The sequence below is a fragment of the Solanum verrucosum genome, unplaced genomic scaffold, assembly GCF_900185275.1.
Source record: "Solanum verrucosum unplaced genomic scaffold, falcon-dt-bn FXZP01000170.1, whole genome shotgun sequence".
Classification (NCBI taxonomy): Eukaryota; Viridiplantae; Streptophyta; class Magnoliopsida; order Solanales; family Solanaceae; genus Solanum; species Solanum verrucosum.
The window spans coordinates 420,088-447,984 of record NW_026020395.1 but is presented as its reverse complement, the minus strand read 5'-3'; the positions used below and the strand labels follow the sequence as shown (position 1 = coordinate 447,984).

Here is a 27,897-nt window from a genome sequence, read left to right as displayed (position 1 = left end):
TTACATTAATGAAATGACACACCCTTTCATATTGTGTTTTGATGAAGGATAAACGAATTTCTACATACTCCATCATTCACCATTTTTTTTTATTCAAATACTAAAACAGAATGAACTTGCATTATGTTCAAGTGCAATCATGGCTATCATTACTACTCATAGCAAGGCAAACTTAGATGGGTCGGACATGGGCTTAATTTGTTTGGGTTAATATAGTAAGAGGGTCGGACATGGGTTAAGATAGTTAGAGGATCAAACATGGGTTAAAATTGGATGATATGTTATTTTTAAAGAAAAACGGGTAATTTTACTTGATTTGGAGGTTTTCATCCAATTGAAGGATACAAATAATAAATTTGTAGATGGCGGAGTTATGGATGGTTGCATAGTATAACATAGGGTAAAGTTAACTATTAAACATAAGTTGATGAGTATTTTTACCCTTCTCCCTACAATTAAACCAAAAGATAAAGACAAGATTGGACAATATAATATAGTGGAATATATAATTAATCGGAAAGAAAATTGATTCTAACACATATATCTTAACGCACGCGCGAAGCGCGGCTACGTTCCCTAGTTAACATATAAAGTAAAACAAAGGGCAACTTAATGCTTAGAGTTGTTGTACGGTTAGAATTCAGAATGTCTTTTCAAATGACCGGAACAAATTAAACTATTTATATGATATAATAGTGAGGCACTAGCTAATAGAAATGTCCCAATTAGGCCCTAAAGTACTAAGGGGTAGTTTGGTTTGAATACAAGTTATGATGAGATTAGTTATGCTGGGATTAGTTATGATGGGATTAGTTGTGCTGAGATTAGTTATGCTGAGATTGTTTTTTATTGACTGTTTAGTTTGTTGTATTAAAACTAATATGCATGGCATACTTTTTAAGAATAAGTTGTTTGTTTACAAAAATATTCTTCATCTTATTTAGGCTTTTTATATGTATTTTTATGGAGCTTTATTTATTCACTTTAAAAAATAAATTACGTGATATGTTTAAATTTGTATTTCATATGAATTGAAATAGGCCCGTGGAAAGCCTCTCCTCTTCACTATCATAAGTAAAATATTAATTAAAAACAAATCAATCATAATTTGAAGTAAAACTGTATCAAAATAACCAAAAATATTGGATCAAAACTCCAAAAATGCTTCATGAAAACAACAATAAAGTGACCAAAATACACCAAACCAGCTGCAAAAACTGAACAAAATTTGCATAAAAATAACCACAAAAATTGAACCAAATCTGAATTCAGACAGCAGCAAAAAATCCACCAAATCAGTAACAAAAACCGCATTAAAACGTCTATTAAGACTTGAAAAAAAAATAACAGCAAAAACTCCAAAAAATTGACCAAAATTGCACTAAAACACCTGCCAAAACTAGAGCAAGCAGCTATAAATTTGTGTTAAAATTATTTCTTATGGAGTGTTTGGTTTGTTGTATTAAAACAATAGATATTGCATAAATTTTAAGAACAAGTTGTTTGTTTACAAAATTACCCTTCGTTTTATTTAGATAATATTTTCTTTGCAAACTTTAATTATTTATTTTTAAAAATAAATCATATATTTTATTTAGCTTAAATATTTTTGTTTATGCATTCTCATGGTAAGTACCATATGTATTTAAAAGGGATAAGGGTCTGAAAAATACCCAATTTTGGTCGGATTTGCTATTGCAATACTAAACTTTCATGAGGACCTATTACCTCCCTAGACTATTTGATACCGTATTTTAAACATATATATTTGGCCACGTGGACATAAAAATAATGCAAAATTATAAATAGTAATGTGTCCACGTGGGTACATATATACCTTTAAAATACACTATTAAATAGTTCAGGGGGTAAAAAATACGGTATTAAATGGTAATAGGTCCTTATGAAAGTTTAATATCGCAACAACAAATCCGACCAAAGTTGGGGTATTTTTCAGACGCTAATCCCTATTTAAAAATATAACTTTTTTCTTATTTAGCTTAAAAATAGAATTTCCCTCTTTAAGTTTTATTAAAGTTAAAGAAGATTTATGGGAAATCAAAGTATAAATAAACATAAGAATTAGTCAAATAAATTCATAAATAAAAATTATATTTATATAGTGTAATTTTTTAATAGAAAAATATAAATAATTATCCTAAAAATAAGAAGTAATGATATTAGTATACATGATATTAAAAATAATGTAAATATACATAAATGTGAAAAATGATGTATACAAAGGGTTTAAAGGGATATAGTTATCATTTTCCTATTCTATCCCGAGATAAATTATCCCGGGATTACTATACCACCATATGGGAGGGATAACTTATCCCGGTACTAATTCCTAATCCTGAGATAAGTTATCCCAAACTTTCCAACCAAACAAGGAAATAAAGGGTACTTAAAAGTTATCCCGGGATTAACTCTCCCTATCCATCACACCAAACTACCCCTAAGATCAATAAATAGTGGTCGCGTAGAGATGTTATTAGCTATGCCAACTAATATTCTTATACCCCTTAGATCTGTACGAGCTTGTCCGCGCACCTGAACGTTTTGTTATCTTTTTTCCCTTTGTTTCTTTGTCCACGTCATTAGTGTTGAACCTTTTCTAGCCTTTAGAGTATTTTTCTTTCCCCTTTATCGAGAGTTTCCTTCTCGGGGAATCAACTTTCCCGGTCTCTCTTCTTTCTTTTCCTAGAGTGTCATGTGTATTCAATCAATTCTCACCCTATACAATAGACTTTTGTAGTCAGACTTTTCTATGAATGTTTTTTTTTAAATGACTTTTAATTTAGAATGTCTTTTAAATGAATGGAACGAATTGAACTATTTATAAGTTACAATAGTGAGGCAATAGCTAATAGAAATGTCCCAATTGAGCCCTAAAGTACTAAAATCATTAAATAAAGGATGTGTGGAGATATTGTTAATGATGTCAACTAATATTCTTATAGCCCTTAGATTCGTACGTGCTAGCTCGCCCATGCACCTGAACCTTCTGTAATCTTGTCTCCCTTTGTCTCTTTGTCCATGTCATAAGCGTCCGAACCTTTCTAGCCGTTAGAGTATTTTTGCTTTCCCTTTATCGAGAGTGCCTTCTCGGGGAATCGACTTTCCCGATCTCTCTTCATTATTTTCCTCGAATGTCATGTATGTGTATTCAATCAATTTTCACCCTATACAATGGATTTATGTGGTCATATTTTCTCTAAACCCTGCATATATAACGAAAGTTTAGTGTATCAGACTTTCCTTTTTATTCAATGTTGAGTAATACATATAATCATCTATATAATAATTCGGTATTTTAAGTTAGTAAATGTATAAACTACTACTAGTAGCGATTTCAAAAAATATCTAACTATATATATATATATATATATATATATAATTCACCTTCAAAACATGTTAGCATTAGAAAAACTTTTAATGTGTTTCACATATTTGGTACTAGTAATTAATTAATCACTTGTTGAATTTTCATCATTTCCTATTTGAATAATAATAGTTGAATAAGGTACATTATGTACTAACTAGATCTGTATTTATATCCTATTTTCAACAAAAAATTCATGAAGCTTTACCTAATTGCTTTACTTTATTTCTTACTTGAAAGAAAAATTAGTGCGGTTGATTTGATATTAATTAGAAATTTCCTTAATTTGTCCCATCACGACTTTGTCCTAACACAATCTCAGTAATTGAGATTAATAATTAATTAAGATACATGACAGGTGGATTAGATTTGGATCAATGAACTAATTAGTGGGATCAACTCATGAACAAATTATGTGGGCTAATTTGTGTGTTGGTGGGATGAACGAAGTCACATGCTTTCTACAACAAGACAATTTCGTCCAATTATTATAGGGAAAATGCCTAAGTACCCCCAGTCTATGCCTAAAATCCCTGAAACACACTTAACCTTCACTAAGGTCCTATTACCCCCCGAACTTATTTTATATATAATTTTCTACCCCTTTTCGGCCTACGTGGCAGTATCCTTGAAAAATTTGTCAACACACGCTGGGCCCACAAAATAGTGCCACGTAGGCCAAAAAGGGGTAGAAAATTATATATAAAATAAGTTGGGGGGGGGGAGGGTAATAGGACCTTAGTAAAGATTAGGTGTGTCTCAGGGATTTTGGGCATAAGCTGGGGGGTACTTATGCATTTTCCCAATTATTATATAATTAATGTTTCATTATAAGAACGTGATGTGTTGTTTCATTTATTTACCGTTCCCTTATTATTTGTCATGTTTTTTTTGTTTTTGTTTGGAAATAGCCTCTTTGAATTTAGTAATACTTCAAAACAAATAAATCATACATATCGGTTATCTTGTGTGGAAAATAGAAATAATTAATGATAGAGCAAAGACTAATAACATCTGATTTGATTTCGAATGAAACGAATCCCTCACTTTGACAAAAAAAAAAGACAACTAAACACGAGATTTACATTTTTGTAAGACAACCAAATACCTTAAAGATACGAGCAACAATAGTCATGCACCACATGCGTTCGCATTACCCCTCCTAACAACTCTCTCTATATATATATTGATCGTGTCATCCTTATTTTAGGACGTAGCATATGCTCACTCTTCAGCCTTCCATATCAAAATTGGGTTGTGTACTTTCATATAGGGCGATACTATAACAATTATAATAATATATTCAATGTAATCTGTTACAAATAAAGTTTAGGAAGGTGGTTTGTGTACACAATTATGAAGGTAACAAGGTTGTCTATGATAGACCATTGCCTAAGTAGATCATATAAAAACAAATGTAAAGGAAATACAATAACAGAAAAGTCATGATCAAAATAATAAAGAGGAAAACACTAGCAACCGCAAAAAATACAATGACTAAATCAAATACAACATCAAGTAATTATACTCATCAATCTAAGAATAAACATCAGAAAAGTAACAATCACAATACTGAAAGAGTAACTTAACACCACTCGACGTGTTAACTTTCTATCATAATTCTCGATCTCTATATCTTCTTATCTAACAAAATCTCATCAATTTTTAAAAATCTTTTGTTCGTTTTTCACTCTTTCCTATTCACGTGCCCACTCACACCAAAAGAAAAAAGTGACATGTGCAAAAAGGTTTAGTTATATATATCTAACAAGTTAATAAAATTGAAAGGTGTATATCTACAACCAGTAAAATAAGATCAAAGTTAGATTTTACTTTTGTACAATAAATCTAGTAGTCACATGATTTCAAAATTCCCAGTAAAAAATTTAGAATTTTTTAAAGGATAAAAGTAATTAAAAGTGAGATTTGGGGAATCAACCTGGCTAAGTGTGAGTTGTAGTTGGATCACGTTCAACAATTTATATATTGCAAGTGATCCAAGAAATTTTGTACTTCCCAACGTACACTACATTACAAAAATTGAGACAATAATAATAAATTAAATAAATAAATAGTAAGGTGTATAAAATATAGATAATGTGTAAACATGTAATGCTTGAAGGTAACAAAAATTTTGGCAGCTCTGATCACATGAATTCCCAATTCCCCTACAGACTAGTAACCCCACCACCCCCACCACCCATAAAATCAGCATATCATAAAATTATGATATAAGTTATATATATATTGACTATTGCAATAAATATACTATTTAGTTTGTGTAACATATTATAAAATGAATACACTCTCCGATTCATATTAATTAAGTGAATTATCGAATATACCATACCCTTTTACAAAAAGTATTTAAAACATTAAATTAAAAGTTAGTTTCTGTTATTAACTTTTAAATTATTTTAAAACTAGTTTAATTTACTAGAAAATATAAAATAACTTAATTAGAGTCTCATTAAATGAAGAGTAAATATGAAAAAAAAATTAAAAAGTCTCAATAATTGTCTTGAGCTTTGAATAATTCACTTATTATGAACTATGAAAAAAATCTCAATTATTTAAAAAGCATATTATATGAGATGTCATTACATGTGACATTATCTTGTACTCTTCCTCATTACTAGAGGATAGGATTTCAATTTTATGAAAACAATTTATAGTGTTATTGAACCAATATACAAATTACTAGTTTCGTCATGTATAAATGAGATAATTATATTAGAATAAAATATTACGTACGCCGATTGATGTCTCCTTGTTGGAAACATGAGTTGAGTGAGTAGTCTACAAAATTAGTGAGCCACGTCATTAGATTAAAGAAAAGGATTGTTGTGTTGTGTGGTGGGGCTCAAGGGTAAGGGGATGGGGCCCTCAATTAAAAGATTGCCACGTGGATCCATGATTATTGGGTGTAACCTTTGTAGTGAGAGAGCACATGGGGATGGTGTTTCCTTCGAGAATTTCATGTGATCACATGTGCTTTTACTTTGTTTTTTCCTCTTATAATGGACCCCACCTTCTGCGTCCTTATCTTGTTTTTCCTACACCCTCACGCACTCGATCACACTCCCTTCTCACTCGCCTGTTTCATCCACGTGACTTTCACTTGCGGAGATGTACATTGAGAGGATTACAGGGCCGGCTCTATGCTTTATTTGAATAAGGCATTGGCCTTAGCCCCCAGCCTCAATTTTTTACCAATAATAAATTATGTGTTAAATTTTTATAGAAAAGATTGATTATTTATGATAATATATATATTTTAAAAAATATATATATTTTACTCTTTTTAATCCCATTTAAATAGAAGAAATCAAGAAAAAATATTTTATTTTCTTACACTCACTGCACCAATATTCACATTATTTTATTCTTTTAACTCCTTTTACACTCTCTTCTTTAAATTTTTGATAAGTTAGAGTAATATTCTATCAAAAATATGAATCAATAGTCGAAAAGTGTTGAGTGAATTGTAAATTCTTTTTCTATTTCTTTTTAGATTTTCAAGCATTACAACAAGCATAGTAAAATGTGGGGTATACAAAATTATCAACTTGTTGAATCAAATTCTATGTTAACAATTCATATAATAATTGCCCGAATAAGAAATGTTTTTCAACGTTGAATTGATAAAATCTTATCTAAAGCTAATAATTGTAAAAGAAATCAAATAAATCATTTATAAAAAAAATATTAAGTATACTTTGCATTTAAAAATGTAAGTTTTTTTTTTTAAAAAAATTAATGCATATGAAGTTTATTTAGATTTTAGGCCTCTAGTTGAAATTTCGCTTTAGGCCTTCGATTGCGTTGAGCCGCCCCTGAGAGGATAGTTATACAAGGTTTGTTGAGGAGAGATGAAAGTAGGTTAAAGAAGTATAAGATATGATATGATGTATCTTTAGGTTACTCAGAATATGACTATAGATAAAAGGACGTGGAAGGTACGAATTAAGATTAAGATTAGTAGGTAGTATAGTGTTGTTTTGCTTAGATTGCCTAGTATTGTAGTTCTTTTTTTTTTTTTTTTTTGAAATTGAGTTTTAATAATCGATCCTAATATGTTGTTCGTGGTATTTGAATTATCACATGACTTTATTGTTGTTTTGGCTCATTTTTGATAGATTTTTTCACTGTTTTCTTGTTATTTGTTATATTCTCTTCATTGTCTCCTTTATTTTTTTATATTGGGATTTGTTATAATTGAGTCGATGGTCTCTCGAAACTACCTTCACGGAGTAATGATAAAATCTGCATACATTTTATAATTGACGATCAAAAATACGTTTATATTATCGTTTTTTCATATTACTACTTATACATTGAAATATATTTCAATTATAAGTTTATTTTTCGTTTTTATTTGAATTATCATCATTAATAAGGTATGAAAAAGGAACAACTAATATTGGAGGAGATAAAATCACTAGGGCATGTGACGCGTGGGAGTTAATCGCGGTGACAAACCAATATGGATCAGGGGATTCACTAAAAACCCAAAACCCCAAAAAAGTAGGCCCAGCTTGGTTGGCATTGACATTTCTATAACACAACAATAATTTAACAGTCCACCACCACCACTTTCACCCTATAACCATTCTTCTCTTCTCTTCAAAAAAAAGAAAAAAAAAGTTCCATGGAGAGTAGTTGTGAAGAATCAAGTGCAATAGTAGCCACATTTTCAAGAAAAGATAAGAGGATGACTCAAAATGTGTCTAAAAGGCAAAAAAGAAGGAGAGAAAGTGGCTATATTGTTAATAATAATAATGAAGAAGAAGAAGAAGTGGAAGAAAAGATCTTGGCATTGCAAAAAATAGTACCAGGAGGAGAAACACTTGGAGTTGATATGCTATTTGAAGAAACTGCTGGCTATATTTTGCAATTGCAATGTCAAGTTAAAGCACTCAAAGTTCTTGCTAGCTTTGTTGAAGGAAATGACAAACAAAGGATGAAGCTTGGAGGTTAAAATTGTCTTTTTTTTTTGTTTTGGTACATTTTGGTTAGTAATCAAAGACCAAGTTTAGTTTTTTTTTTTTTTGTTTTGTTTTGTTTTGGAGCTAAGGAGAAGGGCTAGTGAAAATTAAAACTTGCACCTTTATTCAATTGTTTGGTTCTCTTAATTTCTGTCCTTTTTTTTGTTGGGGTGGGGGTGGGGGTGGGGGTAGAGAGATCTTAGAGATTTCAAATAGGAATTAATTTTCTTTTAATTAAATTTATCATAATATTATTCATTTCCAAGTGGTACTTTGAATGAATAACTAATAGAATATGTATGAATTTATGGAGATTTGGGGATTATTTAGTAAATGAAGATATATATAATCACTTGTTATGGCTCAAATGAAATTGTTTTAATATATTTTTCGAATAATAATTTTAAATTTATATGGTATGAATCTAGATTAGCTAGGAGAAGGAGTGGAATTAATTTTGATATAAACTTTTCATTTGTTTTTAATTTGTATACTTTAAATTTAAAAAGGCTAGAATTTCAAATCTATAAGTTTCAATTTTTGACTCTGCTTCTGAATCAATAACAATAATAACATATAGTGAAATTTTATAAGTAAAGTCTGAAAAAGATAAAGTGTGTACAGATTTTATCCATATCTTACGAAAGAAAAGAGCATGTCATGAAGATAAAAGAAGTCGTTTAAACAAACTTGATTCAAATAACATTTATCTAAATAAATTTAAGATAAGATATTGAACATCAGGTAAAAAAAAAAAAAAAAAAACTAAGGAATGTTCTTGGATCATGTAGTAGGAAGTGTGATGATTTGGAGGTATCTCCAATTCTCTTTACCAAGAAAAATGGTCCTCAGTTTGTCTTTGTCCCCCCTCCCCTTTTGTTTCTGATTTATTATTAAAGGTAAATGTGTAATGTTTAGATCCAAAAAATTGACATTATAAAATTAGAAATAGAAAATCTAATAATAGAGAAATTAAATAAAATGATATGGATAAATATAAAACTTTTATACAGCTAGCCTGAGTTTTGGATTTAAGTGCAGTGATTGTTATGGTATTTACATGAATGTGGGGTTGAAATCTATAAATCATGTGGTGCAACAGCAGTCAATTTCCAAAAATAGACAGGTAATATATATACATACAGTATGAGGTACGACACAGCATCCAATGTCTGACAACTTGTACCCATTTAGTACAATAACTATTCATTTTATATCGAGATATATTTTACGTTCTTGAATCGATAATTGAATCTATAATCAGTTTCGGACGTGGATTCTCTTACTATGAGAAAAAGGCTCAAAATAGTCCCTCATCTTTGAATTAGGACTCAAAGTCATTTCATATGGAGCATTAATAGTCCCTCATGTTTGCAATATTGGTGCACTTTGGTCCTCCTTCAAAATTTTGCCTATTTTTTAACATTGATTTCATCCATAATTTATGTATGGAATGTTTAATTGTCATTTTATATATTTAGTAGAAATAATGACTCCATGTGAGAGATTGTGAGAAGAAAAACACCTTATTTTGTTTAAGTAAAAATCGTATTGCAGGTGAAGTCGAGAGATTCATCACGACGATTTCACGTGCAATAGTACAAATTTTTCTTTTCTTGCAATGTTATATGTTAAAATGTTCTTAGTTTAGCTGCAGTAATATTTCTACTGAACAGAACAAGATGTTCTTTTTCTCACCTTCTCTCAAATAGAGTTATTATTTCTATTAAATATATAAAAAGACGATGGAACATTCCTTACATAAAATTATGGACAAAATTAATGTTAAAAAATAGGCAAAAGTTTAGAGAAGGATCAAAAGTGCACCAATATTATAAACATGAAGGACTATTAGTGCTTCATGTGAAAATTCAAGAATGATTTTAAATCTTAACCCAAAGATGATGACTATTTTGGGCCTTCTCTTCTCTTACTACATAGAACAAACTATATGATTGAAGATGTTTTTGAATAGATAATGTGGACTTTCTTACTACACAAGACGAACTATATAATTGAAGAAATTATTTTTTGTAGAAATAATTAGAAATAATTAGTGCCTATGATGTTATACCACGTGTAATATAGCAAAGAATATGCCTTATTCGATTGCAGAGTTCTGAACATGAATATATATGGACCTCAATTGTTCATGTGGGGTTACTGGGCTTTCTGATTCATCTCACTAGTGGGACATTTTTTTAGGCCCATATAGTTATGTAAAATGAAACTTCATGGGAGTTGATTTTTGTAGCACTTCTTCGTTTCGGTCGAGTAGGATTAAAACAGAGTACATGAAGTGTAAGTTTAGTGTTGTATAATAGGAGGTGGATGGGGAAATGAGAATTGGTATACAAGTCGCTTGCAAGAAAGGAAGTTTCAAGTATCTTATCTTGGGTGTAGAATCCAAGAAAATGAAGAGATCAATGAAATATCGAATATCGTATTAGAGGAGGACGGATGCAATGAAGATTCATATTTGATGTCATATATAATAAGAACGTGTCACCAAGACTTAAAAGTAAATTCTATAGAACAATTAGTAACTTGTAAGAGCGATTATATCGCTCTCAACGTTATCATATCCCCTAACCAAATATCACGGACTCCTATAAATTGTTGCCACCATTGGACCCTTCCACAAATGAGGCAATTTTTTTTTAGTAAAAGAATAGTGAGATGTGTGGCACTAACGTAACAACAATAATAACTTACTGGTGTGATCGGATTAGTAAGGCGTGAAAAAGATAAAAAGTAGAAGATTATTTTTTATAAAATCTCGACTCAAGTAAACTTTATTAAAAATATTAGTATTATAAAATAGAAATACAATAACGAAAAGATCAGTGGTGGTCTCAAAATTTTCACTAAGCGCATTCAAAATTTGAAGAAATAGACACCTGAATTAATCGAATGATGTTCAATATCTACTATATATACATAAAAAATTATTCAAACCATATATAAATAGTATGATTTTTCGTCGATGGAGGTTCGAATAACTCCCTGAGCATAAGGTGGCTCCACCCCTTGAAAGGATTATTATGATAGTGAAATTAAGGAATGAACATTTGCAATAATCATGTTTTATTTTTTTTGGCAGTTTTAGATTGTAATCAAATGAGGGAATAAAGTTCATAAAAAGGCTAAAAATAAAGTTGAAAAAAACAACAATAACAAATAATAAGAAAACACAAACATGTGTAGCACTAGAGTGATTATGACAAACATATAATGTCACAAAAGATTGTTATCTTTATAAAATATTGAGAAAATTATTTCAACAAAAATTGTCTCCTAAGAGCTTGGACTTGATGGGCTTCCCAATTCACAATCATGGCCCAATAGTTATACAACACCTACAAACTCAATAGCTTTTGGAAATGGGTTAATATACACCGTCCGATTCAAAATAACAACACGTGTCCTCCATCGGCCCGAAAAGTGAGATTTCATTTTATTCTTCTTTTTCTTTTCCGACAAGATTTTATATTCCACAAAAAGATATCTTTTCTAATTATTCTCATTTTCTACAATCAAAAACCCTAATTTTGGCTGCTTGGAGTTCATTGAAGCTCAGTTCTTTGATTAATCCGTTTACTGTTTATCTGATTATTTTCAGGTTTGATTATGGCGGATGATACCGTTACCAACGGCGAGGTTTTCGACGACGCGCCGGTGGAGATCGCCGTTGACGAAACTACCGATGCTGCGTCGAAAACTTCTGCACTGAAACAGAAGATAGCGGCGCTTGAGCAAGAGAAAATTCAGTTTCTTCACGAGAATGATGTGATCAAACAGAGAATCGAGAAGCTCAAGAGTTCAATCGAGGAATCTCAGAGCGAAAAGGATGAGTTGTTGAAGAAGGTGGAGAATTTCGAGTCGGAGAACAAGGCTTTAGGATCAGTTGCCGCTAGAGCTGCTCAGCTGGAAGGGGAGGTATCTCAGCTGCAACATGATCTCATCACTGCTATGAATGGTCTACAAGGTTCTAATTCTGAGTTATCAGGGGTGAAATCGGCATTGGAGGGATTGAAGAGTACTGAAAATGAGAAGAGTGTGAAGCTGGAGGCTGTTGAGAGTGAAAAGAATCTGTTGTTGTCAAAATTGGAGAAGTTAGAAGCTAGTGGAAACAATCAGAAAGAAGAAGTTGAAGGGAAGGAAGAAGAAATTAGGGTTTTAAAGAAGCATATTGAGGAATTGAAGGGTACTGTTGTGAACAATGAGGAATGGGAAGAGGAGAAGAAGGAGCTTCATTTGGTGAAGGAGGAATTAGAGAAGAGGGTTAAGGAGATGGTTGAGAAAGCTGCAGAGTTGGAGAAGAAATTGAGGGAGAAGGAAAGGGTTATTGCTGAAAGATTTGTTGCTAGCAATATTAATGGCATTCCTGTTGGTGATGATCAAGTTGGTTTCCTTGGCGGTGATGTAAATTTGCCAGTGGTTGCTGCATCTTCAGTTGTTGCAGTTGCAGTGGTTGGCGTTATTTGCTATCTTCGATACGGACGAAAAGCGTAAACCCTTAGCTTGATCTTCAATAAGTTTGTCTTTTTGGTTTTGTGCTGATCAAGCTATGGAATTTACAGTTTTGATAGTTCTTTGGTTATGTTGGATTATTAGTTAACTTTTTTATCTTAATATCTTAATCAGATAATAGATTGCACTATTATGGTGCTGAAATATGTTTGTTTGCTAAGCTGGAGATAGTTGACAAACTTGTACTAGTGCTTCATTCTCATTTCCATGAAGCTGATTACAATGGTTTTGTAGTTTTTCCCTTGTGATGTAATTGCTTAAAAGAGTTGCCGAATCTGTATGTAATAATGTGTTTTCGTCGAATGATTGAATTGCTTAAACACTTTATTGATTTCTTCTTTCTCAATTCCAGGAGTTTGATTTACAATGGTTTTGTAGTTTTACCCTTGTGATGTAATTGCTTAAAGAGTTGCTGAATCTGTTTGTAATAATGTGTTTTCGTCGAATGATTGAATTGCTTAAACACTTTATGGATTGTTTCGTCTTTATAAAGTGTTGGAGCTATATCACTGTGAAGCAGGGTTGTTGCTATTGTAACACATGGCAACATTTTTCATAGTTTTCTTTCTGGTTTGATTTATAACTGATGTCCCTTCCTACAATTAGTTGCGTTGCAGTGGAAAAAACTAGAAAGATAATCCCTAATTTGGTAGTACACTCTCAATTGCTATGAACTTGCTACTCTAATTTCTTTAGGTGATGCTTTTCTTATGAAATGGTAGGTTTGTATTCATAAACAGTACCAAGAATGTGCAGTGTACATTGTGCCAAAAGTGTGAAGTATAGCCCTGTCTAAATCTATAGGAATTCTAGGAGCTCTAAGATAGATTGAAGCTTTATCTGAAAGTTCAATGCTACACCAAAAGTAAAACAAAAAATGTTGTTAGCGTTTTATCTTCTGGATGTGATTGTTCTTATCTTTAAAGCATCTCAAGTTCCTCTCTTTCCCAACTGTCCATCTACAAACTTGTATAGTGTTCCACCATGTTATCTTTCTTCTGTCTGAATCTGCCCTGATCCAGCTTCTCAAAATATCACTAGTGTTGTGTGGCTGGACCATTGGACTCCCAGAAAGTTCCAAAACAATTGCCAAATTTGATCTGTAATTGGACAGTAAAGAAAACGGTGCTTGTTGCGTCTCTTTCCCCATAATACCTCTTCTCTATAGGTTGCCATGGGTTTAAAAGGGATGTTTTCGCAACCAGCCGTCGTGGGTTATTACACCATCAGCTTGTTAACATAGACACCTGCAACTCTCTGATTTGGTCCTCTTTTCAATGTGGATTGAGGCTGGTTGTTTTGTTGATTCACACCTCAGTATTTGAACTGTATTTTAGTCTGGAAAGTGCTAAAACAAGACTTGTTATGTGGATGGGTGATGAGACGTGACGGTTCTCAACCCACTTCATTATGTAGCTTGATAATTCACTATATATACATGGTTTATGCAAGTTTATCCATCAATTTTCAGTGTTAGTTGTTGACTCCATCACTTTCAACCTTACCAGTTGTTAGCTCTGTTGCCTTTGAAATGCACCTTAGCTACAGCTTAGGCCTATGTGGCTCTGTTGTGAAGAGTTATCTTATCCCATTTTTGTGGTGGTACTATAACCTCCTCTACTATTAAAGATGTGGTCTACTAACCACTTCAGATGAATACCAACATAGTTTAGGGTTCAAATCTCACCAGAGACAAGAATGCTGAAGGATATCTTTTCATATGTCTAAGTTTTGATGCGCGATGTTACCTCGATATCATATTGACCATATTTATATTTGCTGTTAGTGTCCAATTATACAATGGGACCTTCTTATTTCAGTTTTAGAAACTGATCAATCCCTTAACATCTTGAAAGTGACACCAATCTGAGTTGACCTACATATGTGAGCCAAATCTAAGTTTCATCAAAAGCAACAAATCATGCTCAATGTAATTCTACGGGTGAGGTTCTGTGGAGGATAATGTGTACGTAAACCTTGAGGAGGATAATGTTTACTCCAATTTCCATCAAAAGCAACAACAACAAAAAGAAGAAATTACATATAATGTTTACAATTACTATATGATTTACGCTACATATATTGACATACATCCTGAGTCCTAGATTAATGTACAATAATGCATGCGATTTGAGCTTACATATATTGACATTTAAAATACAAATAGTGCATAAAGTCACTGTATGCTATTGACTGAAAATACAAAAAAATAAAATCCCCCCTTGGCCTAAAACAGTATTACTTGTCACATTTTTTTTTATCTTCACGTTCCTTAAAAAATTACTCCACGTTTTGACAATAATACACTTATATTTTTAATTTTTTTTAGAATGTTAATCTCACTTCATTAAATAAAATTGAAATATGTGTATATACTTGTCTTAGATTTTCTATACTAACTAGTCAGTATTCTTTTTTTGTTTTCTTATGAGAATATAATTATTTTCAACATAGCGACAAATAAAAATTGTAACGTAAAACAAAAGAGTGTGAAGAATGTGAATAAGCCTTTTCCTCGTAAATCGTGCAGATGTAGAAAATAGAGACATTGTGCTCTTTAAAGAAGAAGACAAATGAACAGAGCCTTCTTCTTCTTTTCTCTGTGAAAATGCAAATTTCTCACTCATTGTGAATCTGTGTTTGTATCATCAGGGCCATGGCATTGCTACTACATTTTCTCCCAAGGTATTCTTTTCTTCTTCTTTAGGTTGATACAATCATTAATTGATCGAGCTTTTCTTCAGCAATTTTCATTTGGGTCTTTTTGTTTTGCTGTTAAGTTTCTCAAAAATGATTCTTTTTGCTTATATCACAGTTCGTTCTTGATATCACTTACTTCAATCAATACGGAAAGATTGATTTTTTAACCTCTAGTCTGTAGAATTAAAATAGTATCTTTACATTATTCTACTTGTATAATGATTCAAATTTTCTGAAGTAATGTGTTTTTTTTATCGTTTGATCGTCTTGCTAATTTCGTAATGTTTTTTTGTAAATGGAGAATCAATTTTCAACATTGATTTTCTTATGTTCTTGTATTTTCCAATTAGAATTCTTTAGTTAAGCCATTATCTACTGTGTATAATTGAAGCCAAAAAGATATGTTATGTGTGATGACAATCCATTTGTGCACAACTGAGATACATGCGCTTAGCTCAATTTAAAATGGGAGATGCAGGGCCGGCTTTATAATCTGGTGCGTGTATAGATGGAGGAGCTAGATGTGTAATATAAATTATATGGTTGGGAGATCCTTCACGAAGCATAAGTAGTATATACTGGATGGAGATTCCTGTTTTGTTGTCTTCTTCTCGATCCATTTTGGTGAGATGAAGTGGAGAACTATGGAGGGAGTAGATGCATCATATAGAAGAGATGGTTGGATATCTCGTCTATTGGAGATCACTTTTTCTGTTCTTCCTTCTCTATCCGTCTTGAAGAGGAGAATAATCTAATTGGAGATGGTGCTAGACCCTAGGGGTCTTACATACAACCTAAAGCCAAAGGAAAAAGGCTGTGTTTCGTATTTTTCGTATGATATAAAAAATATCATGTAAGATAATTGTTGGTTTTTCAGTAGGAGGAACCTGGAAAACTTGGGAGTGATTTTGACCAAGTTAAAATGAAGCTTTGAACTAGTTATACCGCTGATAGCTTCTCCTGCAATGGATCGGAGACCAGTACTTTATGTCTGCTTGATCAAATTTGTCCGTGTAATTTGAAAATGAAGTGTTCCTTCTCAAATGTCGATATCCCTATAATGTTTAGACCTGATGTCATTCCTTATTTGTTTTCTACTTCCGCAGGCCAAGTAGAGAAGTAGGTCTAATGCTTGCTTCAGGAGTTTTGAGGTGTTCAACTGCAAAACCAGGTTGAATTTACTGGTCCTTTTGCTTTCCTGAAGCATGTGAACCCTGAACTCGTAAGTACATTGTACTTAATTAGGGAATGAAGCCATCGGTCCGCATAGCATATAAATCTTTGTATTATATTTTGACAAAATCCATTGTGGGATTCACAGAGAAGAAGATTTCTTTTGCATATTGAAGCTATTCCAGTTTATCTTTTTCTGAATTTTATCCTATCTATTCAAATTCAGTCGAGAATCAATGCTCAATTAGCTTTCCGGTGTGTGATCAGTGCAAAAGCATAGTTTGGTATTTTACATTTAACTCTGAATTACTTCTTCTTTTCAATTCATTCTAGATTTGGTTTCTCCTACGAGACATCTGATTGAAAATGAAAAACATTGTTATTTCTATTTCATGATTACAAAATGAATAAAGAATATATTGCTTACACAGACAATTTTACACTATGTTCTTTTTCCCTTGATACCCCCAAACAAAATTAAAGAATGGAAAAGTAAAACGAAGATAATTTTACATCCATAGACTATATCCGTCTTAGAACCTTGAACGCTTGCATTCAGGAGAAAAGCCTTGAGAGAATCTATTAGCATCCGCACAGTAATTGTAGATCATGTACTTCTGCTGAACCCATCGTACCCTATTTCTGCCATTAGCATTCAGTTGCTGAGTTTGCCATGTCTGATCATTGTTTACTGACTCAGTCTTAGAACCTCCACAAGATGAAGTAGATGTAGCATTTGACCAAACACAAGCATTTGTATTGAAATTCCTGTAAGAAGCTGTAAACGGAGCCATAGACCAGTCCGTCTTCACCCGTCCTCCTTGTGTTGCCCAGTCATCAGCATTCCATAAACTCGCATAAACTCTCATTGCTTGATTCTTCGGGAATGCAACACCAAGTGCTTCATGGTTGTTGAACACTCTTATTGGGATATTATCCACCAAAAATCTGAACAATTAGAAAAATCCAAAACGTCAGACATGAACACTAACACTAAGTAACTATTTGTAATTGTTTAGACATTTTTATTTTGTAACGTACATGATTCGTTGAGAATTCCAAACAATAGAGTAGGTGTGGAACGACGAGGTGGGATCGAACCAGAGGCGAAACTGTTGTTCTTTGTTGCCTTTTCCTTGAGAGTAAACATTGGTATGAACCGTGTAAGGTTGTCCTGATGAATTTCCTAGAAACTCAAAATCAATTTCATCGTGCCCTGCTCCTTGAGAAGACAACTGCAAATTACACCCAAAAAAACGCTTGAGTGGACATGGTTTTTTTTTGTTAATTAGTTATAGTAGGAATACGAAAACTGTGTTACTACTTACGTAGAATGTGGTGACAGTGCCAGCAGAATTTCCAGGTACGAGTTTGAGCTGCATATCGAACCTTCCAAATAAATATTCATTCTTAGACTGAAATCCGGAACCTGAAATTTTGTCAAGGGACAAGGCGAGAAGGCGCCCTCCATCTTGTATCTGAGCGCGCTGGTCACCAAATGTGACGGTTGTGTCTTGGTAGAAATTATCAGCCCAAACAGGGGATAACAAGACAAGTGCAAGAAGAGAAAGCTGCAGCAACATTATAGAAAATTAGAGTAGTGATTTAAATTAGAATTTGTTTTGTGAATGTGTGTGTTTTGAGATTAGGAGGATATTATATATAGTAGAGTTTGATAGAGGGAGGAGGAAGTATTAGCTGTGAATTGAAATGTAACGCGTTTGTTTGGTTTCGAAAGTATGGGTGGGGATAGCAATAACCCAAACGGAAAAAATTGGCATTATTTCTACAGTTCTACTACCTAACGCGCTAATTGTATCTTCCTTTTCCTTCTTTGTTCGGAGGGGTCCGCCCTTGGGATATTGGGTTTATAACTCAGTATTTTTAAAGTGAAGCATAAATTTATAACTAAAAAAAATAATTTAATAATAAAGAAGACTTTTGAATTTTGTGCCCTTAAGCATGTATGGTGAAAAGTTGAAATTAAAAAATTGTTTTATGATTTAATCTGTATTTATGAAAAAGTAATTTTTGATCAATATATATAATATAATTTTCTCTATCAAAGATATAATTTTTCGTTGAAGGGTGTTCAATCAACCACTCTTCATCGTGTCAAAACATTCGTGCAAACATGAGAACATAGCAACAACTACTTTTGAACAACATAGACAAGATTTTTGGCTCTTTCTGTGGTCCAACATCTTCCTCATTCTTTCCAGAGTTATAAATAGACTGAATTGAAGTATGAGCAATATAATACTCCCTCCGTCCCTATTTAGTTGTCCATATTTTCTCTTTTAGTTGTCCCTATTTAGTTGTCTATTTTGACAAATCAAGAAAGGACAACAAATTTTTTCCTATTATACCCTTATTTAAAGTGAAAAGTTGTCATAAATAAACTAGATAAACTTATGAACTTTCCAACATTGATTAGTTATCTTGAGTGAATTTATTTTGGAAGTAAATTGTACTATAAGGGTAAAATTGTAACTTTACTATGCTAATCATTGTTGCCTTAATCTGTGTGTCATTTCTAAAGTGGACAACTAAATAGGGACGGAGGGAGTATCCTTTAGACCTTTCATCAAAGGAAGAGCTTATGTGAAGGGATGTGAAGGTGTTAAAACGTTAAATTTATATTCCTTAAAGCCAAAATTTGACCTACATACATGGTGTAATTTTCCGCCTAAGGGTGGATGTAGCTCCACCCATGGTAAAGTGGGGTGTTGAATTGTCCCATACAGAGAATTTGATTTTTTTTATGATCTTGAACAATATTCATCTCTTGATTAGCTTTTGGGAATGAGTTTAACCTAAAGTTTTCTATCAATGATGTATATTAGAGTTGGATCGGTTCAAAATGTGAGTATGTGGGTGGTGGGGTGGTGTTGTGTTGAATTGTCCCACATCAATGGGTGTGAGGCAATTTATCTTTTTATTGCAAGATCGGAGATGCACATACAAAATTTAATACTAGCACGACTCACCTACAAATCCGCCAAACAATAGTACAAATAGGAGAAGGCAGCAGTACAATGCGGACCATTAGTTGTCAAGTGGACTACAAACTGAACACGTTACAAGGCTGAGCCCATCGGCAACCACTTAAAGTTGACGCCAATTTTCACTTAAAACACTTTAACTAGACTTTGTTCATTTTAGACACCTTATGTTAGGTTTCGCTGTGTCATTTTGACACTTTTTATTGATATGAAAAAATGAGTGTAATACACTTGTTAATAGCACGTGAGAGACTTATTTAGCCTAATTTTTTTTTATCTTTTTCTTCCCCATTTTTCAACCTTTACCTCTTCACTTATTTCCCCAAACATAAAATCCTTCAAATTGACGTCAAATTTTTTTATTCGGATTTTTTCTTTAGTTGCAATAGTCCAATTGAAAGAAGATGGGTTCATTTTATAGTTAAAAATATAATTACATATCAATGTTGCAAGCTAAATCTTAATTTCTATTTTTAAAGAATGAAGAATAAAATTAAGTAAAAAGGAAGAAAGAAAAAATCTGCAATCATGACTTTAGCTTATTCAGCCATTATAACTTCTCAAATTTCATATTTATACTTTTAAACAGCAAATCAAATCAAGAAATGGGAGGGAGTGCGGCGAAGAAGATGATGAAAACGGAGTGGGTATTGTGACAATGACCATGAAAATGGAGGAACGAACAAGATAACCGTGTGGAATGGGAATGGTGGAAAAGACAATAAAAATACAAATTTAATGAAAAAGATAACTGTGTGGTGGTGGAGATGGGGAAAGAGATAATGAAAAGGGAGAAATTTGATAGAGAAGATGTATGGGGTTGAGGGGTGGGAGGGAATCATTTTTCTTTTAATTGGTCAAAATATCCCTTCAATCTATTTTGAACTTTAATTTTTTTCTCTCTTTAATTTAGTTTTGTGTATAATGTTATGGCTTTAAAATGAGTTGGCATGATATAATTGGTCATTTAATCCGGTTGGACACGTTTGTTCAACACACGCATAGAGTCAATAGGAGATTGTGAAAAAAAGTGTCAAAATGACACAACAGATCTTGACATAAGGTGTTTAAAATGAACAAAACTTATTTAAAGTGTTTAAGTGAAAATTGATGTCAACTTTAAGTGGTCACCGATGGGTTCAGCCCACGTTACAACAATATGCTTTTATTAACAATTTAACCCCTATATATTCACTCACCCAAATTTATATGCTAGCACTAAAACTCCTCTAAATTAGTATTTCTCTATTTATATATTCACTTCTTTGATTTCTGCTCCTTGTTGACTTGAGAATATTTATATTACTTTGCAGAAATGGCCAAAATTGCAAGAGTGCAATTAAAATCAGTTGCTAAAGAATGGGGAATTTTGTTGTTGGATTGTTGATTGACGGTGACAATGTCGGGTAGTATTTTGTGTAGTGGGAATGAGAAAATGTTGTACGTTAAAACTAGGCATGAACAGTGCCATGATTATTAGGATTTGACGTTCCTTAATCCTTACTACTAAAATTTACTTGAATGAAAATATTGAAATAAACTGTAAGCAACAACTTCAAGTATTATATAAGAATATTAACTCAAATCCTAAATGATTTAAAAATAAACAAATTAACGTTGAATAACGATTTTGGAAATAATAATTATAACCCAAAAAGGTTTAGGGTTTAGGATTTAAAATAATTTTGGAAATAAATAATCATAACCCAAAAAGGTTTAGGATTTAGGATTTTAAATAATTTTGGAAACAAATAATCATAACCAGTTCAAGATTTTAAATAATTTTGGAAACAAATAATCATAGCCCTAAACGGTTTAGGGTCCAGGATTTTAAATAATTTTGAAATTAAATAATCATAACCTTATAAGATTTAGATACGAGTATAGTACTTAATTTACAAAATATGAAAATAATTGATTTTTTAGTTGATAATCATATGGTCAATGCAAAAGGCTTTGGGCTAATTAGTTCATAACTAAGGAACTATTGTAATTAGGCGTCTTGATAGTTGTAACATATTAGAAGCAAAATTGTCACTTTAGAATTTAATTCACACAGTAAGAAGGTACATTGGCTGTACTGGTGAGTTTTGAGCTACATTGTCTATTCCAGTTTCTATTTTCAGAGTACTTTGTCCAGGGCAAGTGTAACAGCCAGATAGCGAACGATCACTCAGCAATGAGAAAGCGACCGGGAATGAGTACCTATCCCTTATGGGAATCGAACGTGTGCCTTCGACATGAAAAATGATGTACTAACCACCGGACGAAAGGGACCAAAAAACTATCTTCATGTTGACCTTTGCCTGATTGACATTTTGTAATCCAAGTGAGATCAATGTCTTGGTAAAAGGGTTTCCAGCTCAAGAAATCATTAGAGATGGTAAGAGATGAAAAATACAATAACATACCCAGTGAAATCCCACAAATGAGATTTAGAGAGGTTAATGTACGCAAATCTTACCACTATCTCACAAAGGACATGCTTGTCAGGAAAACGATTCATTATTATTTCTATTTCATGATTACAAAAAGAATAAAGAATATATTGCACACAAATAATTACACTATGTTCTTCTTTCCCCTGATATCCCAGACCAAAATTAAAGAATAGAAAAGTGAAACAAACATAATTTTACATTCATAGACTATATCCTTAGAACCTTGAACGCTTGCATTCAGGAGAAAAGCCTTGAGAGAACCTATTAGCATCTGCACAGTAATTGTAGATCATGTACTTCTGCTGAACCCATCGTAGCCTATTTCTGCCATTAGCATTCAGTTGCTGAGTTTGCCATGTCTGATCATTGTTTACTGACTCAGTCTTAGAACCTCCACAAGATGAAGTAGATGTAGCAGCTGACCAAACACAAGCATTTGTATTGAAATTCCTGTAAGAAGCTGTAAACGGAGCCATAGACCAGTCCGTCTTCACCCGTCCTCCTTGTGTTGCCCAGTCATCAGCATTCCATAAACTCGCGTAAACTCTCATTGCTTGATTCTTCGGGAATGCAACACCAAGTGCTTCGTGGTTGTTGAACACTCTTATTGGGATATTATCCACCAAAAATCTGAACAATTAGAAAAAAACAAAATGTCAGACATGAATACTAACACTAAGTAACTATTTGTAATTGTTTTGTAACGTACATGATGCGTTGAGAGTTCCAAACAATAGAGTAAGTGTGGAACGACGAAGTTGGATCAAACCAGAGGCGGAATTGTTGTTCTTTATTGCCTTTTCCTTGAGAGTAAACATTGGTATGAACCGTGTAAGGTTGTCCTGATGAATTTCCTAGAAACTCAAAATCAATTTCATCGTGCCCTGCTCCTTGAGAAGACAACTGCAAATTGGACAAAAAAAATACTTCAGTGGACATGTTTTTTTTGTTAATTATTTATAATAGGAATACGAAAACTGTGTTATTACTTGCGTAGAATGTGGTGACAGTACCAGCAGAATTTCCAGGTACGAGTTTGAGCTGCATATCGAACCTTCCGAATAAATACTCATTCTTAGACTGAAATCCAGAACCTGAAATTTTGTCAAGGGACAAGGCGAGAAGGCGCCCTCCATCTTGTATCTGAGCGCGCTGGTCACCAAATGTGACCGTCGCGTCTTGGTAGAAATTATCAGCCCAAACAGGGGATAGTAAGACAAGCGCAAGCACAGATAGCTGCAGCAACATTATAGAAAATTAGAGTAGTGATTTAAATTAGAATTTGTTTTGTGAATGTGTGTGTTTTGAGATTGAGACACAAAGGAAGATATTATATATAGTAAGAATTTGATAGAGGGAGGAAGAAGAATGGAAGAAGGGGAATTTTGAATAAAATGTAGGAAATAGCTGTGAATTGAAATGTAAAGCGTTTGTTTGGAGATATTAAGGGGCAGCGGTTTCGGAAGTATGGTGGGTGGGGACAGCTATTAGATCCGTACGGGTTGGGTGACACCAATAACCCAAAAGGAAAAAATTGACATTATTCTACCTAACACACTATATCGGGTTCATAATTTAGTATTTTTAAAGCGGAGCATAAATTTATATTTTTAAATCTTATGATTATTAAAAATAAAAGATATGTTGAATGTAACAAATCTTAAATATGTTATGTAAAAAAATTATTAAATAAATTAAATCAGAGGATATAATAAATATGAAGAAATAATTTTAAATTATAGTTGCGAGTAAGTACTAGTAACTTTAAAGGTTAAATCCATTGACTTTAAATTTTGAATCCGTAGTTGAATATTCGCGTTCTAATATCTAGGTGCGTGCCGCATATAATCTAAACTATTCAAACATTCTAGATCTACAAAGGAATTAAAGATAAAGAAATTTTGTACCGATGCAAAATCATGTTTTTTGGTTTCAGAATTGACCACAATGTCGGTGATATGGGTCCGACTTTATTATTTTTTGTCAAAACCAAAATTTACTCCTTTCTTATTTAAAAACAATTTTTTACTTTTTAAACTCATTTTCAATATATCAAGAAATCCCCTACTTTGATTACTATATATAACATAAATAAATTTCACATTCTCTTAAGATATTACAATAAAGAGAAGAGATACAGTGAAATGAATGAAATCCCTTCATCATTAACTAAAAAATTTAAGTTAAAGCCTTAGAAATGAAAAGCCTCGGGTACTAGCTTATGTAATTTGTGAGCACAGTTCTTGGTAGGGTTATCTAGCTTTTCCTTGATTACAACTTCAAAATATATAAATACTTAGCAAAAATTATGTAGTCAATAAATTCATTGAGCTTGTCGTATTTTAAGTAATGTCGATATTATAAATTTAGTTGTGACTGTTTGAATCAGCCCCGACCCAATATCACATAACTAGTTATTGAACCAAGAAGAAGCAATAGAACGGAAGGGTCTTCACAAAGGTTAAAGGTTAATTTGGAACACAAGCTCAATTAGTTACTAGCTAAAAGGACCCTGGATGATAGAACTGTGATTACAAGCTTATATGAACTGCAATTTTTTAAAAATTGATTAGAGAGCTTCATATGCTAATATTGCTTTGCGTTATATTAATAGGAGTAAAATATAATAGTAGTTCTACTACAAAAGTTTTGGCGAACGAACATTGACGCCTATTTTATGTTGGTCTTTAATTTTTTATCTTAAGATAAATAATTTTTTTGTAGAGCATAACCTTTTATTTCTTACATAATAATATTCCACAAGTTATGCTCCGTACCTTTAAAGAACTTATACTTTACTAGACATAAATTCAATTGCTAAAGACAAAAATTATAGACCAAGCCATTAAAACGAAAATCATGCAATTTTTGCTCCCATTAGAACTCATTAAAGGGAACAGAAAATTCATTAATTTAAATAAAGGGATTGACGGTATTCTCCCACTACAAATGTATAAACTTGAATAGTACATATATCATTTAATCAAAGAAAATAAATAAACAACCTTTTATTGGTAGTACAACAAAACAAAACAATAAAGAATTTCACACACAAAAACAATCAATCCCATAACCAACGTACATATTCATCGAGTTTCGAACCTTAGATAATTAATTAATTAAATTCGATTTCTTAAAACCTCGATCGTTTACACTCTTGTGAATATCCTTGAGGAAACCTCTTAGAATCCTCGCAATAATTATAAACCATATGTTTGCTCTGTACCCATCGGACCCTGTTCCGACCCTTAGCATCAAGCTCATGTGTCTCCCACGGCTTAGCATTGTTCGCGGAATCAGTGGACCGTGAGGCACATGAGGAAGCGCCTGATTTAACGACGCAGCCATCAATATTGATGTTCCTATAAGTGGCGGTAAATGGTGCTTGTGTCCAATTAGTTTTGACTCTACCTCCTTGTGTAGCCCATTCATCAGCATTCCATAAACTACAATAGACTTTCATTGGTTGACTTTTGGGGTATGCAATTCCAATGCTTTCATGGTTGTTGTATACTCTAATTGGAATCTCATCCACCAAGAACCTGATTTTTATCATAATCAAACATGTGAGTAACTAACAAGGTAAAAATGTCATTCTAGTAGGAGCGACGGAGCCAGGATTATCATTAAGAAGATCAAAATATGAATAAGTAAACACACAAAGTTGAAGGAGTTCAGTATTTACTGTATATACATAAAAATATAGTTTTAACCATATATAAATAAATAGTGTAATCCTAATGCCCTAAATCTAAGTTTGCTCAGCCCTCTTATGTATTCCATTTGTTTCAATTTATATGATACATAGACAGATCTGAAATTTGAAATTAATAAATTTGTATAGATATCTCAAATCAATATAAAATAATTGGAGTTATAATTAACTATTATTTATTATATTTAGTAAAAAAAAACTGTTGGATTCACATGAACTGATAGGTGATCGACACTCAAAATCTAGATCCACCCTTGATGTGGAGCAATTTGATTGTGACAGAGTTTAAGAACAAGATTTTTGAAACTAGTAATCTCAAATATACTTAATAAATATTGTGTAGCTATAAATCTCCCCAGGAAGAAACATGAGTTTCCATGGACGTCTTGTTGAGCCAATTTTTAATGGATTTTGTCCATTGTAAATTCACTTTTTTAGTAGCGACCTTTGAAACATGCCATTTTAAATATACCCTATTATTTGTGTGACTATAAATTTGTGTCATGAATGGGTAAATGAAAAGTTCAGATAAATATCTTCAGTAGAAATATATCATTCTTTTCGAAAAAAATTTATGTATAAGTATAGCGCCTTACACTATGCGGTTAGCGTTCCACACAATGGTGTAAGTGTGAAATGCTGTAGTTGGATCGAACCAAAGGTGAAATTGTTGTTCTTTGTTTCCTTTTCCTTGAGAATAAACATTGGTGTGCACTGTATAAGGCTCACCAGTCACATTTCCCAAGAACTCGAAATCGATCTCATCGTGCCCTTCTCCTTGTGACGATAGCTATAAAAATATTTTTAAACGTATCAGTTATTTACAATCGACTAATCCAAAATGATTCAAGAGAAAAAAAAGTTGAATCATGACTTACAAAGAAGGTGGTGACAGTGCCAGCAGAGTTTTTAGGGACGAATTTGATTTGCATGTCGAATCTTCCATAGAGATATTCATTTTTCGATTGAAAACCCGACCCGGATAATTTGTCAAGTGACAAAGAGAGACCTTTACCTCCATCTAATATTTTACCACGTCCATCACCCCAAGTGATTTCTGTAAGGTCATTAAAATTACCAGCAGCTAATACAGCCACTAAACTGCCCATTAATACAATGGAAATTAGAAGTAAATGAGAATTAGCCATTTTTTTTTTCAAATTAGCTGAAATATTATTGTTGAAGAGAAATAATGTTGATTTTTAGATTGGTTTAGGAGTCTTTTTATAGGTGGACTATAGAGGGGGGAATTATTAATTATTAATTATTTATTCCTCTATGAACATGATAGGAAAATGGGCAATTGGGCAACAATAATTATTGAGCTGGAAATTAAATTAATACTTTAATTTATTCATAATCATCATTGCAAGCTAGAATAATTGTTTGCGCGTTAAATCAGTTTTTGATGATGGATTATTATATGGTTATATTATCGTGTTAGATTCAGGATTTCCTCTAAGAAAATTAAAAATATAAAGAAGTAAACACATCATGAAGAAGTTAAAAAGTGTTCAACATTTGCTATATATTCATAAAAATAGTTTTAATTATTTATAAGTAGTGTAATTCTTTTTTATCAAAAGGTGTTTGGATGAACCCCTTGATCTTATCTGGCTACGCCCTAACTATAATATTCTAATTTAAATGACCTCATCTGAACATACATTTTCCCGTTGTGAATTATAGTAGTCGTTACCTATTATGATACAGCTATTATTATAATATGAAAATGTCATGTGAATACGTGAGGTTTTTCCATATTGTTTTAGCTTAAAATTAAAGCACTTATGTTCCATGAAGAATAATTTTGTAATGTTTGTGGTATTAAGGAAAGTCCCTTTGCAATTTAGCTAATATTTACCTGTCGGAGGCAGTACCCAAATCTTAGTCAGATATATATTATTATTTTTAATTTTATTTTATGTTTACCACTTAAATTTTATCTCTATATTTA

At 32.3% G+C, this 27,897-nt stretch overlaps 5 protein-coding genes across 5 annotated transcripts; 2 read left to right on the top strand and 3 right to left on the bottom strand.

Moving 5' to 3' along the window:
* The first annotated feature begins 8,036 nt into the window (after window positions 1-8,036).
* LOC125839265 (transcription factor PAR1) lies at window positions 8,037-8,377 on the top strand. Its single transcript, XM_049518240.1, has one exon. It carries the CDS (start codon window positions 8,037-8,039, stop codon window positions 8,364-8,366), a length of 330 nt encoding a protein of 109 aa, XP_049374197.1. The 3' UTR covers window positions 8,367-8,377.
* Window positions 8,378-11,861: 3,484 nt separating this feature from the next.
* Window positions 11,862-13,273, top strand: LOC125839256 (peroxisomal and mitochondrial division factor 2-like). Its single transcript, XM_049518230.1, has one exon. It carries the CDS (start codon window positions 12,004-12,006, stop codon window positions 12,886-12,888), a length of 885 nt encoding a protein of 294 aa, XP_049374187.1. The 5' UTR covers window positions 11,862-12,003; the 3' UTR covers window positions 12,889-13,273.
* A 3,887-nt stretch (window positions 13,274-17,160) lies between these two features.
* LOC125839258 (xyloglucan endotransglucosylase protein 7-like) lies at window positions 17,161-18,383 on the bottom strand. The gene is made up of 3 exons (XM_049518232.1): window positions 18,108-18,383; window positions 17,821-18,014; window positions 17,161-17,727 (listed from the first exon to the last, which is right to left on the bottom strand). Exons 1-3 carry the CDS (start codon window positions 18,360-18,362, stop codon window positions 17,313-17,315), a joined length of 864 nt encoding a protein of 287 aa, XP_049374189.1. The 5' UTR covers window positions 18,363-18,383; the 3' UTR covers window positions 17,161-17,312.
* A 3,895-nt stretch (window positions 18,384-22,278) lies between these two features.
* On the bottom strand, window positions 22,279-23,512 carry LOC125839260 (xyloglucan endotransglucosylase protein 7-like). The gene is made up of 3 exons (XM_049518233.1): window positions 23,219-23,512; window positions 22,935-23,128; window positions 22,279-22,855 (listed from the first exon to the last, which is right to left on the bottom strand). The coding sequence occupies exons 1-3, from the start codon at window positions 23,471-23,473 to the stop codon at window positions 22,441-22,443; spliced, it is 864 nt and encodes a 287-aa protein (XP_049374190.1). The 5' UTR covers window positions 23,474-23,512; the 3' UTR covers window positions 22,279-22,440.
* A 1,756-nt stretch (window positions 23,513-25,268) lies between these two features.
* Window positions 25,269-27,129, bottom strand: LOC125839257 (xyloglucan endotransglucosylase protein 7-like). Its single transcript, XM_049518231.1, has 3 exons — window positions 26,819-27,129; window positions 26,537-26,730; window positions 25,269-25,767 (listed from the first exon to the last, which is right to left on the bottom strand). The coding sequence occupies exons 1-3, from the start codon at window positions 27,086-27,088 to the stop codon at window positions 25,359-25,361; spliced, it is 873 nt and encodes a 290-aa protein (XP_049374188.1). The 5' UTR covers window positions 27,089-27,129; the 3' UTR covers window positions 25,269-25,358.
* Window positions 27,130-27,897: the final 768 nt, after the last annotated feature.